Consider the following 19,750-nt stretch of genomic DNA (forward strand, 5'->3'; position numbering starts at 1 on the left):
GCGTAATCAGACTTATTTTAAATACACAGAATTTGAAAGCCATACGCCTATCCCATGCATTTTAAATACCCTTACTTCCTTAACCCTTAAATACCCTTTACTTCCTTAACTCTTCTGCTGGGAGGCTGTTCCACTTATCTACCACCCTTACAGTAAAGTATACACAGTGAATAAAGTCAGATCTGCTTTAAATTGCTCTTGAGTGACCTTTAAACCTATTAAAATGGACAATCTACTGCCTCAAACAACCCCACCGGCAAGGAATGTACAAATCAGGCTCAGCATGACCATCTGGCAGACTGTGCAACCACCGGTGAGCCTGTCTCCTACACCGCCACATACTCACCCGATCTCCAGCGGCAGGTCGGGTGCTGCAGGTTGGGTGCTGCAGTGTGCAGCCACCAGCTGGATATACCCCAGCTGCGCGCTATATAAGCATGATAACACGTGGCCTGCCATATACATCATTAGGCAGCTGCTGGTTTTAAAGTGCCAGGCAACCCGGGCCGTAGCCCCCTATAGGGCTGACATTGATTAGCAGTCCCGCTGTTGCAGGACACATTTTTAGAGGGGGGAAGTGGAGTGTCCCGTAACCCAGCCATTCCAGTAACCCGGAGAAGCGGCGCTTCACCCGGAGTCTTTGGGCAGCACCTGAATAACTTTCAGGTACCGTGCCAGGGCCACCTGCTAGAGATCATAGGCAGCCAGACCATAAACAGCCCCATTTCCTAATTGTCAGCAACAAGGAAGACAAGAGGGGGGAAGAGTATTGACAGTGTTGTGGTGGTGCAGGACACGGGCTCTACATGATCCTGCAGTCTGTCCGGGACTTAAGGAGCGCCCGCTTAATATGTGATGAGGATTTAAAATTCATCATACAGAGGCGTCATTTCCGAACGTTTCCCAATGTATTTTTATTTTTTTTCTTGTTGGTTTGAATGGGGATATTGTGCCATTTTCCGAAGCAGGGAATTTTCTTCTCCCAAAATGACAGGTTTGGATTTGGAGTTTCCACCTGGCTGCAAATAAACAGACCGGCTTCGACTACTGGAGACGTTTCAAATTGGTTTGTGAGATTTAAAAACTATGAATAGACGGGGGCTTGAGTTAGACGCGCCATTCATAGCAAGAGGAAAGACCCGAGCAACTAAAAAGAACCCACCTAGACCTCAGAGTGCGAAGTTCGGGAAACCCAGGGTCAACTCACGACTTTAATCTAACTCCTTGACCTGCAGGGATCCCCGTGCATGAATGGTAAAATATGGTGCAAATTCCAGTGGAATTAAAGAAAACAACAATATTTTGGTAAAAACGTTGCCGCTATCATTTCAAATATAAATCTCAAATACCGCGGCTTTGATTGTTCAGAGGTTAAAAGGTCCACATTTCTTCTTGTAGGTAAACCCGCTGACCTCTGAAGGCCACGTCTACGTGACATATTGCACTGTACTTACAGTTCATAGAGTCCAAAGACCCCAGACCATTATAGCGAGAGCTGGGTCCTGGGCCCCTAAACCTGAATCCGAGACGGCTGGGGTAGAGAGATTACCCAGAGACCCCAAACCCCAAATACGCAGGGAGGTGGGGTCTTAAACCTGAATCAGAGACAGGTGGACTATAGCGATTATCCAGAGACCTGGCACTTACACTAGGTATGGGCTTATAAGTATGTCCCTATATGAATCCGCGTCACATATCCATACATTTTCTTGCTGCACCCATGAGGGCATTAGACGTATGACCCACGATCTCTGGGTTTGAAGTCAGACAGGTGAGCATAGCGGTTAGAGTAGACGTGGGTCATAGGTTCAGGTATATGAGGACAAGGTTTGCCAGCGTTCTTTTATAGAACAGGCTGTAGCCATATATTTCTCAAATCACAGATTTTGGAACATAAAAAGAGGAATTCATCTGTGTGATAATGATCAAACTCCCGAGTATAAAACTTAAGCAGTAATTACCCGAAACTTCTCATTAAATAGCAGCAAAATGCAAAAAGCTTCAAAAGTCCTAGTTCCCCCGCTTTATTGCGCTTTGAACAGGTATCTAGTAAACGTGTGTCTTCAATAAAACATGTCTTTTGTCAGCCATTAAACAGACGTTCAGAAGAACTAAAAAGCATTTCAATCTTATCTGATCTTACCTGGTGAAGACCTGGCCGTGAACTTTTTTTTTTTGTAAGAAGATGGTAATTTCTAGTTGTTCAGGGAAACTTTCCTTCTTGGAACTTTTATCTTTATTAGACAATCCACACACACAAAAAAAAAGAAAAGCGGGTTAACAGATGAGTTTTGGGATCTCTACCTAGTTCCTAGTTACTGTGTTTATGGCATTTGCATTTTGGGTATAAAATAGTTTTTTTGACCATGTTATGTGATTTATTAAAGACAAATGACCCTCCTGGAGCTTTGGATCTTGTTATGTTATTCCAAGCGGTGACCTGGTCTTCAGAAGATCCATTTGACTTCCAGGTGGAGGTTCAGGGTTCCTGGTGGCTCCTCTCAAACCTCTTTCTTCTCAGTTTCATATATTTTTTAATTAAATGTGAAATTTTGTACTCTGCCCTATTGTAATAGCTCTGAGTCTCCAGGAGCTCTATAAATAAAACGCTATGTAAATCATATGCAACGCTGACCATTTTTATCGTGTAACAAATACACAGGCTAACTAGTCTTTATCTATTTAAAGGATTCTTCAAAACCATGCCTAGTTCCTTTAATACTTAATCTTTTTACCCGTTGTCCTTGGCTGATTAGCTGAGTGAGTCTACAAATGAAGACAGTAATCCCTAGTGATCTGTGAAGGTTCCAAATGCAGTCTTAATAGGCTGTAAATTTTATAGAAGGTGTTGTAACTTTTCTTTTGTACCTTGAGGGTATTGTTCCAGCTCTTCATTCACGTTATATTCAGCCTTTTGTTATTTACATTTATACTTTGGTTCCAAATTATTTATTTCAAACTAAACCTTAAATTAACGAGTAAATTCTAATTTGCTTATTTGATACGATTCTAACCGGAAAAAGGTCTAAATGCTCACTTGACTACATCATCTGTTCTCATATCCTCTTAAATATTCGCAAGCAGGGAGGCCCTGGAGTTCCCAGCTTTTTTTAGGGCTATAAGCCCGGGGTCTCTGCATGCACTGAGACACAAGAAGGACCCTCGACAGCACCCCCTCACATCTCAGTGCAGCAGCCCAGTTTGTCTTTATAGTAGGGATGACCATGATCTCAAGTAAGGCCTACAACGCTATTCCTTCTTAATTCAGATGAGTGGGTTATTTATCAACAAGTAACTTATTAAGTTGATCAGTAAGTCCATAAGATTGATCTAAAAGCCCAAAACGTAATTTAATTATCAGTATACACAAACAAAACATTCCAACACAAGAAAGTAGCAGTGATTGACGTAGACTTTGAGATGGTGCTCCAAATGGTTCACTTGACTTACCTCTCCAGTGATCTCTGACTGACCCAATGTTTTTCCCAAGGTACTCCAATCCAACAGTCCTCCATGCAAACTCAACTGCTTCAGTAAACCTATTTGTGATTTACCCTTATCCGGGTAGAAGGCCCCTACAAAAAAAAACAAACAAACAAAAAAAAATTTTTTTATTCAACTATAAAGCACAATAGTAGAATCTGGCATTCTAGTTTTCTGGCTTTCTGTGTAATTTGGTTGAAATTCAAAAGCCAACTGGGGGGAAAAACCATCTCATCAAGTTCTCCTGCAGACTCTTGGACATCGTTAAAATCCTCAACTCGATGTCACTCATGACTACATAGCATATTAAATCCGAACGTTTGGCCAGTGGGTTATTCCCTAGTCTTGCACAAGACAGATCGTCATTCCTTCGCGAGTCAAGAAAGGGTAAATCTATATCAATCGTTTATACAACCAACCCCAAAAAGTCAGGCATAGGCAACATCTGAAAGGGCAATACAAAAAAAAAAAATAAAAAAAAAAATGTAGCTATATTTAAAACTAAAATGGATTTTTTTTGAAAATCAAATATTATTGTAAGTCAAAGCAGCATTTAGATTTATTTTTTTTTTGCGTGCATGAACAGTTCTCTTTGAGAAAGAGAGATGGTTAATGTTCTAAACCGACATCTCATTCCATTGCCGCCGATCAGCAGGAGGCGCTGGGACTTCAAATTTCAAACACAGACATTTCTCCAACGTCGAAGAGTCAACAGCTCTTGAGTTAAATTGCAGTAAAAGAAGAAAGAAAAATGGGAGGAAAGAAAAAAAAAAAAAAAAAAGCTTAGATGCGTAACCTCTAGGCTGGCAGTTCGATAACTGTCAGCATTGTTTGAGGGGCTTGTTTGCATTGTTTTGCATTGCAGTTTGCTCTAGCTCAGGGGCCATTGGCCTATTCACATTCCAGCCCCCCAGCCCCCCATTACCCATCAGTATTTACATTATTCTTTTCACGCGCTGCATCTGCTCTGTTGAGGAAGACACATTTCCAGGTTGTCGTAACAGTTTATTGTTAATAAAAGGAATTATTTGTAAATTTGGATTTACGGAGGAAAAAAATAATGGTTAACAGTGGTGAAAGACAGCTCACAAGAAGGGCGCCCTCTTCTCCTTCTGTACAGGATGTCTTAAACGTGCAAATGTTATTGTTCATTTTATATATAGTTTTCATTTTATTGTTAATAGAATTGTAATAGCGCTATGGAATCCACTGATACTCTATAAATATAATGTAATATGTAAAAATTAAACAAGCGAAAGAAGCCCCCCCCCCAAAAAAAACAACTTTTTTCTTCTAATTCAAGGCTATTTAGGCCTATGGGTAGGTAACATGAAATAATTTCATTTCTATTTTTCAATTGGATTGAACCATGAGAATTTAAAAGAAATAAATTTAGACTTTCACGTCTCTTGCGCGACCCGACCATTAGCCATGAAAATGAAGAGTATTTGGTCCTATCAGAAAATCAGATTTAAAAAAAAAAAAAAAAAAAGTTTGTATGTTTATGTAGATTTGCAATGTTTTTTCTTTCTCAACTATAAAACAATTAATTTATTCTCCATATGATGCCATTCTCAGCATAAGTACACACTAACTGAAACATGTGCCAGCATATAAACCCATGAGTCACTAACAGAGGTCACCGGCAACCATAAAGCTTTCTCATACAGAAAGCAAGGCTATATAGGTATAGGGTTACCTGCATGTAGGGTGCATTACCAAAAGAATTGGTTAGAATCCTTTTAGAATTTCATTTCAGGGATATATCTTTGGTTTTAGGCAATTCCAAAATATGAATATTATATCTTTGATTATGCAGATTTTCAAAATATAAATACCATTTGTCCAAAATTATGCAAAACCACTGAAGCCCTCGGATATATATCGCCACCAATGCTGGACCTAGAATGGTCTACTGGAGAGGACCCATAGTGGCAAACTGGACTCCCTACAATGCAATACTGGGTTGCCTTTAATGCTTAGAATATGTAGCAAACACTTTTGCCTTGAATATTAAAGTATCTCACTAACACACAAGCCCCTCACTGCTCCAATGCTTTGCTCTCTGGTTGCTGTACAGATGAGGAATGGAGTTCTTGTGGCTCCACCAAGCTGCATATACCTTCAAGACATGTTACCGCTCTCTACAGCACAAGTTATGAGCAAACAAGCAAAATATGCTATGCATTTGCGTCTTCTCTCCATTTTTTTTTTTTTTTTTTTGCCTGAAAAACAGTCCACTTGTTGGGAATTAGGTTTTCAAAATATTAATTAAAAATGAATCAACATACAAAGGACTCTACAAAAATAAACCAAAAAGTATGTCAGTGTAGCTTTAGGTATAAAACAATACAAAGGTAATAGAAACTCAATTTAAATGTCGACTGATGATTTACGCTTCCCTCTCGATAGTAAGCTTGCGAGCCGAGCCCTCTTTACCTAATGTATCAATTTGTCCTACCCTTTGAATGTAAGGACTGTAAGGAGCGCTGCGGACATTGCTGGCGCTATATAAATAAAAGATAATACAATAATAATAATAATAAAAATATTCTCCAAAGTTCTGCCTTTTCATTTTCAATTCTGATCAAGATGATCTTTCAGTATAAATTTGGGGGCAAACAAAGCACTTACTTTATTCCCAAAAATAATGTATGGAAGCCCTCCTGATTTCCCCGTAATCTAGAAATGCTCAAAACTACATAAAAATACCATAAAAACATTTTATATATTCCACAACGTGTATTTGACATAGCAACCTGTATTTCCTGTTCAAATATTAATAAGCAACTAGTGAAAGCACTCAGCTTGTTCTATATATTAACCCCTTTTCCTCTCTGGAAGAATATCAACTTAAAAGAATACCGAACTCAAAAAAAAATATTGCTAAAAAAACAAATTTAATAATTCTGAAAATTATTTTTGGTATCAGTTGATAAAAAAAGATGCAAAATAAAACGGGACACTATACATTCAGTATTTTTGGATTATGTAGCGTGGAATAAAGATTTCCTACCGAACCATTGTTTCTGATACCAGTCATTCCCCACCTAGAATTATAGATAAATGCAACATTATGCAGTAAGCGCTTCTCTTGCCCTAGGAATATGGGGTATTGAATGGGTTAAGGGTTCATACTTATCCAGTTAACATTTAACTAGGGCTTCTGTAGTCTCTGGTTTTTAAATCCAGATTTTTTCCTCCCCTTCCCTACTGTAATTGCCAAAGTCCTCCAGATAGAGTATATAACATAGTGATTGTTATTACTCCTTACTACAATTATATTTTATTTACAAATATTCCTCGTAAAAATACTGTATTTTGCTCTCTAAGAAAAGGGGTGGAAATATTTAGACAAAGGCAATAATATAAATATACTAAACTCTACTAGACTTCCCCTGAACATGTTATATGAATTTCACTACACACTTAACCTCTATTTTAATTATATATGGATTCTTACCTGTCCTTACAGTGCAAGGAAAGAGAAAAAAAACAATTTTATTATAAATGTTAATAAAAGAGCCAAAGGTAGATTACGTTCATGGGACAATTTTGTTGAAATTGGTTAATTTTCATTTTTTTTCTTAGTAATTCAATGTGTAATAATGTATCATATATATATAACAATATAAAAATGACAATATATTAATATATTCAGAGCATACTAGTCTTTCCACCAGGAACGAAGTTGCCTGTTATATTTAATTTGAAATTCTATTAGTATTTTAGTAACAACCTATAAACCTATATAAAAATCGTCTCTGTACATATCTAAAAGCATTAAAAGTGAATTTTGCAGAAAGCTCTTGTAAGACTTCCACATGATATATTTTTATATATATATATTTATATATACATATACAACATTTCTATATTTTTTTTTAAATGGTTTATAGACACAATAGAGCTTAGAATTATACTTTGTATCTGATAAATACAAGGATAATTATAAAGTCGTGTTTAACCTTGAGCTGTATGAAATAAAATGAATTTAACATTTTCTGTGGGTAAAATTGCTCCTGAGACATTTAAATTAAAACGAGAATTATTATGCAAATTATATGTGGCAGAGGACTTGACCTTTTATTTTATTATTTTCTGTTCTCCTTGTGACAGCCTCTAGATTGTGTATATTAAGTGTGAGATCCTATTTGCATTTGTCGGTTTGTACATATATTTACACGTATACGGTGCACCCACAGACAACACTGCCTATTTACTATGAAAATACTAAATTCTAGTAAAATATTGTATATTTAGAACCATTGTGATCACCACCCAGAATTATAAATATTTTTTTTTTAATGTAAACTACTCAAGACAGTGCAAGTTACAATCTCCTCCAAATATTAACGTTTTCTTATTAACACAAATTTAACTTAAATTACAAAAAAAAAAAACCCGAAACAAATATGCTCCAAAAATTTTAAATCTACAAACCAGCACAAAAAAAACCCAAAATATTTGTTATAATCCTGAAATGTAAAAAATAAACAAATATGTATTAGTCATTTTTAGAATCTACTTTTAATTGCATTTTATGTTCATATCGATTTATTAAAGGTGGCAGAGAAAATTAAGCAACATTATTCGTTTGAGTTCTAAATAGTTTCTCTGGGTATTCTAAGCTTGCAGGTAGAACGCTTTAGATAGTTTCAAAACAGGAGGGAAGGGGTTAAAACTCTCTTTTTTTGGATTGGTTTGGTTTCTTGTAATGGGATGGGTCACTTAGATACATATTTCTATACCTAGAGCCTCTTAGAGGGAGCTCTGGGCAGTCTGTACTCTCATGGGCACAGGACAGGTGTAGACTCTGGAGCTTTGCAACCAGCAAATGGAGAGAAAGTGCTAAAGAGAGAGGGAGGGAGAGGAGGAGGAGAGAGAGGAGGAGGGAAGTCCCTTCTCCAACTCAAGATCCACATCAGCTCAGTCTGCTTTTCCACAGCCTTCACTCCAGCTGCCCTTTGATTAAAAGGCGATCCAGTGAAGTCAACCTTGGTTCTGGTCACACTCCATCCTGCATCTCCACTCTCTTGCTGGTTACCCCTATATCCAATTTGTTGGACTAGCGGACTGGATGTTTCACTTAGGAACTTTGGATCCAGGATGTTAGGTATTGTTAAAATGGAAGGACATGAAACGACAGACTGGAGCAACTATTACCAGGAGACTCAAGAGGTAAGGAGCTACAAATTATCCCCAAACCCCTTGAATGCATCTCCAGATAATGGCAGCCTGTAGAATTCTTATTTCCAAACTATCTCCAAGTAGATTGATCAACACAGAGGCAACTCGAAATAACTTATTTCGGTAAACAAATGATTAAAAAAAGTGAGAAGTAGAGTCAATTAATCCAGATTATTGGCAGTTTTAGCTGTTCCTTCTTGGTGAACCAAAAAGAAGATCTCCAGATGTTACTACAACAGCCGAGTATCTCATGGGGGATTGCGAGAATTGTAATCATGGTGAGATCTATAGCTACAGGTTGCCCACCCTTGCCCTGCTGTTTTATTCTACTATTGGTACAAGATACTGGGACCCCCTTAACTAATCTTTTAAACTAAAAAGTGAAGTTCACTAAAGTTATAGCACCTGAGTGGTAGTTGTGAAATGCCCTGACTATACTAACAAGAATGCAGTGTGGGCGGGTGTAGATTTAGGAGGAATTGTAATAAAGTAAGTAGATAGGTCAGGAATGTGTACAGAATAGTGAATTTACCTGAAAAAAAAAATAAACAATATGCCCCCTATTTGCATTGATGTAGATTTGTCTATTGCCCCCAAAATTATATCCTATATCAGGTAGATCCAGACACTCTTCAGTCAACAGTCACAAGGTTTTGTCACTAATCACATACTACTCACATGTCATAATGCATTTCAACTCCCAATTTTATGCCTGGGGATATACAATGTAATCCAATTAACTCCCATTGTATTCCACAATTCTCATTGTGAAGATCTCTCAAATTTGACACAGTGATTGTTAACCCTTACTGGACAAGTGGAGGGGGTCTCTGATACCTTAGGGGTAATAGCTATAGCCTGGTTACCTAGGAGGGGATCATCTTCACATCAGGGTTCATATGACAACTATATAAAGTTACTCTCTCTAGAAAAATATTACATTAAATTACAGGAGATTTCCACATATCCAGACAGGGTGCAAGATTAGTCCAGACCCTTGAAATGATCTGGACAGAGATATTATTCTTTTATTCCTTGGGTCATGTGAAAAACAATAGGGGTTTGAGTGTGGCCGCAGACTACCTGTGATTTAAACTATTGTTCGTTAGATAAATAATCACTGTATACAATGAAATTGTGTACAAACATAGCGCTTCCTTAGCTGATGGGTTGTACAAAACTACTTAGAGAATGATAGTTTATAAGGGAAGTAAAAAGATTCAGAAATCCAATTTCACTTTAAATGTTATATATATTATAGTCAATTCATAGAGCCTTATAAACCGATATATCTGTAACATATCCACAAATTTAGACCTTAATAAAAATAATTTAAGTGTGCACACAAATAGACAAAATAGACACATTTTTTATAAATGTGAAGAATCATAGAATCAAAGATACTTGCGTACTTTTTATATAAATTATTGTAATTTTTAGCTACATTCATTGAAACAATTATTTCGTGGGATATTTAGTATTTATTCCGTGCACCACACCAATGTAATTGTGTATTACATTTCTTGATGGCACAATAGGCAAGGGATATTCTAAGTGTTTAGCATGTATTTTGTCTGGTTTAGACGTGCTATTTATTTAAATTCAGAGTTTAAATGTATTCTGGAAATTAAATATTTCACGTGCACCTCAATCTATATATGTTTATGTCTAGTTTTAGCAAAGTGTTAGCAGGTGTAAAGGTTTCTATCAAGGGACTTTTTTTTTATTCAAAAAAACAAAACAAAAAAGGTAAGTGGCTTACTTCACCGGCACCCGGTACTCAAAGGGTTCATCATAACCATTTTTTTTTTTTATTTATTTTTTTTTGAAGGGGGGATATAATCCATTATATAATTTGACATGCACAGCATGGAAATGGTTTCTTGTAATACTTTCACCTGGATGAAATGTATCAAGGTGTGCGTGACATGCTTCTGATTGTGTCTCATGTTTTCTTCACAGGCTTATTCTTCTGTCCCCGTCAACAACATGACCCAAGGGCTGGCAACTATGAATAGCTACATGACTATGAATCCCATGAGCTCCAGTGGCAATATGGCACAAAGCTCTTTCAATATGTCTTATGCCAATTCGGGGCTAGCAGCTGGTTTGAGCCCAAGTGGAATGTCAGGGATGGGTTCTGGAACCACCAGTGGAATGAACGGTATGGGCTCAGGGGTTCCATCCATGGGAACTGCGTTAAGTCCCACCAACATGAACGCTATGTCTGCTCAGCAAGCGTCAATGAACAGCCTGAGTCCTTATTCCAGTATGAATCCAGGGATGAGCCCAATGGCCTATGCTCCCTCCAACATCAACAGGACCAGGGACACCAAAACCTTCAGGAGAAGTTACCCTCATGCCAAACCCCCTTACTCGTACATTTCACTAATTACCATGGCCATTCAGCAGGCACCAAGCAAGATGCTGACCCTAAGCGAGATCTACCAGTGGATCATGGACCTCTTTCCCTACTACAGGCAGAACCAGCAGAGGTGGCAGAACTCCATCAGACATTCTTTGTCCTTCAATGACTGCTTCGTTAAGGTGGCTCGGTCCCCAGATAAGCCTGGTAAAGGCTCCTACTGGACCTTACACCCCGATTCTGGAAACATGTTTGAGAATGGTTGTTATCTCCGCAGACAGAAGCGTTTTAAATGCGAGAAGCAACAAGGAGGGAAGGGCTCTCAAGACGGCAGGAAAGACCACTCGACCCCTTCTTCACCCATACACCGAGGGCACAGTAAGTCCAACCAAATGGACAGCAGCTCTTCCATGTCCAACCCATCCAACAGCCCTCAGTCTTTAGAGCATAATGGTCCAAATGGCGAGATGAAGCCACAGGTGACAGCTGGTCCATCTCCTCTATCTTCTCATCCTGCTCATTTGACCCATGAGTCCCATATACACCTGAAAGGAGACCCCCATTATGCTTTCAACCACCCTTTCTCCATCAACAACTTAATGTCTTCTTCTGAACAGCAGCACAAACTGGACTTTAAAGCTTATGAACAGGCTCTGCAGCAGTATTCTTATGGGGGAACACTTCCTGCTATGCAGCTAGGCAGTTCCCCGATGGCTGGGAGGGGAGGCATTGAGCCCTCTGCACTAGAACCCACATACTACCAGGGAGTGTACCCCAGACCAGTTCTAAACACCTCATAACCCGCTTTCAAACTGTACCCGGACGTAAAACGAGTCAATACAGTCGAAAAGTTATGCATTTTTTTTGAATGAGGACTGTTACTCTATTATTACATTGAAACAGATAATTATGTTTTTTTTTTTAAAGACATGGAAAAAATATGCAGATTTAGTGATCTTTCGATGTAAGAATATACAGAGGTCAACTGAGCTGCAGCGATGTATTTAAAAATGTGTATCTTGTATATATTACTAAATGTTTATTAATTTCACTAGGGCAAGTTTACAAGAGTATTTTTTTTGCAGTAAAACCAAGCTGTGTTAAGGAATTAATGGATGAAGTATGATCACACACTATATATATATATATATATATATATATATATATATATATATATATATATAGTCCTAAATTGTGAAGGCTAGCCCTGCTGTGAAAAAGTTACACAAAGTGCTCTCCTCTCTTCAGACTTTCAAATATCTATATTTTTGGTAGAAATTTGTTCTTGAATGTATTTTACATATAACCTGATTTTAAGGTGAGCTTCTGAAGGAAGATACTGGGGAAAAATAATTCATGGTTCTTGGAACTAGGAAAAAAAAAAGATGCCCATTCGTTTTGCAGTGATACATCGGAAAATATTCTTGTTTTGATGTCAAAAAAGTGTGTGTTTTTAATTATTTCATATAAGTGTTAAGGAGAAAAACATAGGTCATTTCAAATAGTCTCAGAAGTAGGATATATACACCTATTTCTGCTGGGGTTACACCTTAGACTGGCTGCACCCTTACAGATGGTCCCCAAATATTGGGGAAAAAAAACACTTTTAGGGTTTAGCCAGACCAATGGGTTACTTGTATATTTTTTTCTATTTTTTTTTTTTTTAAAACAATTTTTCTCCCCTCAAATATCCGTAATTTATTGCATGGTTTCTACAAGCTTTGGTTTATTTTGAAATGGTTTAAAAAATAATTGTTCAATAAATATCAAATTGTTCAACCGAGGTTTAATTTTATAAATGTAATTGTAATGGAAAATATTTTGATTTCTAAAAAGCAAAAAAAAAAGAATAAAAAAAATTCGAACATGAAATTTGAGTATGTGATTCATATTTAACAGTGCGATGTTTAAGCCATTTGGATGTATATGTATATAAAATATATATTCTTAGGATCCATAAAATAATGATGTGCTTTTAAGGTTTTACAGATATATATATATCTGTATCTAAAATATATTAAACATGAATATATTAAATCATCTATATATATATTTCACCTAATTATTGTAAAGGTAAAATATAATTATATAACAAAATGGTATGAGCAAAATTTCTAGAGCTTCGTAGTTTCTGTTATGAGCTTCATAAGAAAGCCGTTATGGGACTGAAGGATCCCGTTATAAAGAGAATTCTCTCCTGTAATTACAAACAAATGTTACAGAAACAAATGTACAAAAAATATACAAGGGGGCACTTAGGATAATTTAGGGCATGTGATCCAGTGTCCATATGATATTTCTAAGAAATTATATATATTTTGTTATACCCCAATTGTGCTGCCAGTCAACCAGTACATATATATATATATATATATATATATGTGTATACATGCAAAGAGTAAAAGCTATATTGTACACCTACATGTATATGTTTGAATGTATAGGGCAGAAGAGCAAGAGTTAATAAAAAAAAAAATATTACAACGTATTACTTTGGGGACTATCCTGATTCGGATTGATTAAAAGACGGTGTTTAAATCGAGTTAATTCGATTCCGTATGCATTTTTGTACAGTGAAGGGGAAACCCTTGGTTTAATCTGTATGTCTTAAAATCGCTATACGGATTGAGATGTTTGGGATAAGTGGATTTAACAGTCTGCCCTATATCTGGAGGTATTTAATGCTTCTAAGAATATATACAGTGATAGCAGATAACATGCTAAATATATATTGTTGTTATACATTGTTGTTAATTAACCTACAATTACCCCATGGGGGGGGCTAGGGGAATGGTGTGATGTGATTTAAGGAGGTTACTGATCCCCTTAATAAAAAAGGCTATTCCTGAACTGTTCAAGACAATGAAAATACAGAATACAATAAGGTTTCCCCTTAGACCCCTCTGCATACACAGCTATATGCAGCTTATCTTAGAACCTTTGAAGCGTTTTTTTTTTTTTTTGAGGGGATCGCAATATATTTACTATTAACGTAATTCAGACTAATTCGGAAAAAAACATTGTTTTCCAGGCCTCACAAGATCAATTGCAATTTATCTAAAGAGCCATGAAAAATCAAATGTTTCGTCCTTGTAAAATGTAGGATTACTGATAAAGGACATTATTTCTATTTTTTCTTCTATATTTCTCTTCAAATGAGTTTTTTTTTTTTAAAGAAATCAAACTATAATGTACATGTTTCTGAATATATTTATACAAACATATTTAAAATACTATATTTGAAATGTATCGAATTTTGCATTTAACAAGTATTGTTTATATATATATATATATATATATACACACAAACATACAAATATGCATATTCATGCACACTCACATATTACATATATATTTATATTTGTATATAGTTTATTTTGCTGGCTTTTTAAATACTCCATAAAAAAATATAAAAACTACATATAACATGTACAAATATAGGTCTGGGCTGCGAAAGCCTTAAAGAAAGCTTGACTGCAACTAGGAGAAGTAAAAAAGGAATTTTCAAAGTGAAATTCGCTTTTGTTCTATTCTAGACTAAAAGTCAACACAAGGAAAGTGGTTGGAGGGTCGGAATCCGAGTTCTGAAGCCCCCTTCATTTACTTTAAGGATTGGAAGTTTCAATGAAATCAATTCAGCAAACGATTTAAAACCAAATGAATTGCTAGTTCCCATGGCAGCCAAGGGTTAAGGCGTTATATTTACATTTCATTTTCTATTTAAAATATATTGTTTCATAGCAACTTAAAATAGGGGATATCAAAAGCACAATCTAGTACTCACAGCCCATTTAATATACCTGCTAATGTATATAATCCTTACATTCGTCTATAGTCACCCCAGGCTATATATAAGTATGTATAATTTTACATCTTAAAAAAAAAAGAAAAAAAAACATATGTAATAAACCTATACAAATACTATATCTGAACAATCACACTATGATTGTTAGTTCCAGACACACCTAGAAAGGTATTATATTAAACACACAGGATACCAGACAGGAAAGATCCGAGTGTGCCTTTAATTCATATTTTTCATTATATTTGTTAAAACTGGCTTTGGCTTTTCCAGTTGCCAGTGCTCACTGGAAATCATGCTTCATTTAAAACAATGCATTTTGAGCCCGTATATGTACGGGCTTTGTCATTAAGGGGTTAAGAAATCAATCAATCCTATGTCTGATATGAAGATCCAAAAAATTATACCTGTGCTTAGGAAATGTCTGTCAAGATACCTGAGGATTTCGGGATGCCTATAAGAATATATTTCGTAAATATGTGATTTATAGAAGCATTAATTACAATTTATATATATGTATACTTTCTTCTTGATGTTTGCCATCACTATATTAATATAATTTTACCATAAATAGAAAAGTATTATTAAAAGGTGGATTTTTACATAATCGTTTTGATTTCACACGCCTTGCTTTGAAGAATGACGAAAGGTGTGGTATGATGTCATGATTTTTATTAATGCTGTAGATTTTTTATGTAGGTACTGATGGACGGGCAACAACTGAGGTACTCTACCAAAATAATGAATACAAAACAAAAATAGGTAGCCAATCAGGTATGTAATTAGCTGGATAGAGGTCTAATTTAGAGATCTCATTTCCCTTAACCAAATAATGACATTGCACAGGGCAGGAGGGTGAGCTGGATGGTACAATTCACTCATTAACTTGTAGGGATAGACAACAAATATTGTTATATTACAGAGAGGAAAGGGCAGGGGTATGCCAGAAAAAGTCAATGGGACTGGGAATTAATTCTCCAGGCAGCATTTAACACTTAGTGCCCTGGTATTCAGAAGCATTGTATAATATCTATAGCATGTAGTAACATAGTAACATTACATTGGACTATACACATGGGTCTTTTTCAAAACCTAACTACAATGCACATTCACATTTGGATTTTTCCATCTCATTTATCCCTGCTTATATCATATCCCTGTATGTTGTGTTATTTAGAATACATTTAGATTTTGTATATTTCTCTCTCTAGCATTTATTTCCAATGTCTTGCTTGTGGTTTATTTATTTGATGTGAACCCTGGGTGTGATGTTTATTTGCATGGTACTCCCTCTTATTATTTATTGTATCCATGTGTCAGGTTGTGTTGAATGGGTTTGTGTCAGTATGACACTGGAATTTGCTAGCTTCCTATGTCTGTGTATGGTTTTGCATAGTGTTGTCTGTCTCTACCTTGGTGTCTGCATGAAGCAAGCTGTGTGTGTGTGTGGAAGTCAGACAAAGTTCACAGATCTGTACTTTGCTCATATCAATGTCCCATCCCTCTTTTGTAACTAATTAGTTCCCTAAAACATTTATCTATAAAAAAAAAATAGATCCCATTGTGTGCAGCAGTCATTAAGGGAGAGGAAATGGGCATCTCTGCACAATGTGCCATCTGTTCACAAGATTTACAGGATGGAAGGAGAGATGTTAATTGAAATTAACAGTCTATAAAACAGTGTGATGGGCATCTAGCCCTTAAGGACCCTCACTAGGCTAAGGAGCCGCTTTAATCATAAAGTGTGTGCTTAATTTAACTAATTTTTAAACATTGGGCTACCTGCGAGCACATTTTTTTATTCTTGAAAGATAATTCCATAATTTGCATTATAATATAATGTAGGTACAATTTTAATTCACAACTGTTGTATACCTGGATACATACTTTGCTTAGTGTAAGCTTGTTGGACCAGCCCCCCCCTTGACTTCCATTCCAGCAGGTGACAACACGGACTTGTACAACAACTGTGGGATATCATATCACACAGTAATCAGACAGCAGGACTCCGCAACCCTGTATCCCTAATCAATCCCTGATATCTATCAGACAGTATCAATGTTTCTGGAGTGTGTCATCAACATTAATGAAATGCAAAGCATTCAGAAACTGCTCACTGTGTCCTCCCATAATAATCATAGTAAATCTGTAGTAAAGTTATAGTAAAGTAGTAAAGTTGTGAATATATTAAAAATGATCTGTAGGTAGGAAGCTGTAGAAAATGGCCATCACATTAAGAGATAGGTGGGAATTGCTTAAAAATTGGCAAGGTGTAAAGAAGATGGACTAGTAGTCTACCATGTTACTTCCTACAATAGCATTCAAACAAGGGTGGGTCTCACCATATGGTCTGCCTACCTTTCCAAGTAAACAGTCCAGGGGCCCAAAGTTGCCATCCTTCCCTTGTACATGTGATTTTATTGCACTAGGTCCTGGGCCATAGATTAGGGAATGTAGAAGTTTAGATTCCTTTTCCTGAAGGACCATCAAAGACAGGTGGCAGCTAAAGCAAGACAATCATCAGAATCATTGTATGTCAATCCTTTGGCCGCTGTGACATAATCAGGATATCAATGACATGCCCTATGACTAATGTCTTCTCTGATGGCGCTCTTAGAGAGAGGTCAGTTATCGTGAAAATACTAGTTGCTCCACACCAGTGACAAGGTGATCAATTTTATTACGCTAAATCCCTTGCTCGCCTATCATTTCTAAATGGGAAAGAGAACGCAAAGATAAGAGCAATAAAACCCACCTTGCCTTCAAATTTTTGCCATAGCTACAGAAAGTTTTACAATAAGTTACATTGAATTTTTTGGAAAACAAAGTCATTAATTTTATTGGCACATATCTTTCAATATACGGTACTGTGCTATTTAACAGGTCGGTGGAGCGCGGTATTTGTTCAGAATGTTTAGATTTCTCCTTTTGACGTACTTTGTTTTCCCCTCGCTCGGAGTTTCCCATTTTTATGTATTTTTCCCCCAGCCAAAAGGATAATAGAGCGGTGGAGTCTGTAAAGTTGTAACATTGACTCAAGAAAAGGGCCGTGTGGGTAGAGTCTAAGTCGTGAAGGTAGTGCAGAAGGGTAAGACGCAGGGAGCATGCTTGGTCTTAAATGTGGCTGATAAGTCAAGGTCTGGGAAGGGCATAAAGAATCTAGATGGCACGGTTTGTGAAATCCTGTACAATCGCCAAGAACCATTATTATTCTTCTAAACCTCTGGAGAAACAAATGTGGATTCTTCCACCATGCCAACCGTTCAGCTTACCTCTCTGTTTCCAACTTGAAATGCATTAAACATGAAGGTATAAACATCTCACTAGAAGGTATCAAGCCAAGCCTAGCTCTGCAACAAATACTAACCTTTCCAAACCTCCAAGTTAAAAGATAAACTCATGATATTGTTAACTAAATGTTTGGGATGTCCATGTTGCTACATTCCTCGTCTAGAAGGCCTCCAGTGATTCCGGTCTCCTGGCATAGGCCTATTGCTCCCCCACTAGAGACCATCTGAGACATCCATTCCTGCTCCCTGTCATCTAACCTTGGCTCATACAGATATGAAATTGGGGGAAGTCTGCAAGGGGCTCTGAAAATTACGAAAGGGACGTCACTCGTCAAATAAAAATACAGTTTGTAACACCAGACTGTGCTTGCGTTCAATCATCCACATGAGTGAAAGATTCATTTAATGCAACATCGTGCTAATTCTTCACAACCCAAGTTCTATGCTCTACAAATGTAGATTACAGATGGTAAATGCTACAACTCTGCTACCAATCGGGATTGTGAATTCTTCAGAAAATAATCGGCTTTTGAAAGTCTTTTTTTCTTTAGCTCCAGGCCTAAAACCTGTTGGCCAATAATAATCCCCATCACATCAAAACCAGTTATCTGGGGTATGCCTCTTCTCTACCCTTTCACGAGTCTGAAGGGAAAAAGCCACTCGAGCTGCACTCCGAAGGGATTGAATTCATTATCGTCAATAACTTATTTGTGTTAGTCCATGAAAAGAGCAACGTTAGATGGGGACAGAGGTAGGGGATTCTATAAGTAAATGTAGGAAGAGTGAAAAACTAAAAGATCTATATATATATATATATATATATATGAAAAAAGGATGTACGTCTATAAGAATAAGAAACTGGAAGCTCACGCGTCATAATTTGGATGCACAAAGACTGTAGATATGTAATATTGTTGATTTAGAAGAGTTAGAACAACCCCATTATGGAGCCATTACCTTCATGGAGGGTAAACGTTCTCCAAAAAGTATTACAACATTATCTGTTCAAAGCAAAGGTTAAAAGTCCAGGAGAAGCTGAGCATTAAAACCAAACGGCTCCATGAAAATTTCCATCCATCTACATCTTTAAAAACTTAAAATTTTACCTATCAGCAAGATATTAATCAAATTTCCATCTTACCACGAAATACCGACTACTAATAAGTGACGTAGGATGCACTGGATGGATCTCATAGGATGCGGCAGAAACTTAACATGAGATAAATAACTTAATGGGGAGAAATAAAAATCCAAAACCAATACACTGAGAGCGTATAAGAAGCATTGTCTAATGCTAGAATATTCAATTTCTATTATATATATAGATATATATATATATGGGATAAGGCAACCTTTGAAACCAAGACTCCCATCACGTTAAGCCACTGCTCAATGACTCTGGGTCTCCCTACACACACATAAAGGAGGGTAATTTCAAGGTTACTCCGCTCCAAGGTTCTCTTTTAGCCTGTGAATTGCTCCAGTTTGTTTGATCCTTGTTTTATTGCCTTGTCTGAGAGGAGGATATTTAAGATCGGGTCTCAGACTTACTCCCCACCTCCTGCAAAATGACTCAACAGCTTGGGTTTAATATCTCCTGGATTTAAGGAAAGACGGAAG

The 19,750-nt window shown here is 36.8% G+C and overlaps 1 protein-coding gene across 1 annotated transcript; it reads left to right on the top strand.

Annotated features, from left to right (window-relative positions):
• Positions 1-8,258: 8,258 nt before the first annotated feature.
• Positions 8,259-12,178, top strand: FOXA1 (forkhead box A1). Its single transcript, XM_053474301.1, has 2 exons — positions 8,259-8,664; positions 10,636-12,178. The coding sequence occupies exons 1-2, from the start codon at positions 8,593-8,595 to the stop codon at positions 11,836-11,838; spliced, it is 1,275 nt and encodes a 424-aa protein (XP_053330276.1). The 5' UTR covers positions 8,259-8,592; the 3' UTR covers positions 11,839-12,178.
• Positions 12,179-19,750: the final 7,572 nt, after the last annotated feature.

The sequence above is a fragment of the Spea bombifrons genome, chromosome 9 (genome assembly GCF_027358695.1).
Source record: "Spea bombifrons isolate aSpeBom1 chromosome 9, aSpeBom1.2.pri, whole genome shotgun sequence".
NCBI lineage: Eukaryota > Metazoa > Chordata > Amphibia > Anura > Pelobatidae > Spea > Spea bombifrons.

Coding starts and splice junctions, on each gene's coding strand:
- FOXA1 (XM_053474301.1), top strand. CDS start 8,593: ATGTTAGGTATTGTTAAAATGGAAGGACATGAAACGACAGACTGGAGC. Junction 8,665..10,635: donor ATTACCAGGAGACTCAAGAG/GTAAGGAGCTAC, acceptor TTTTCTTCACAG/GCTTATTCTTCTGTCCCCGT.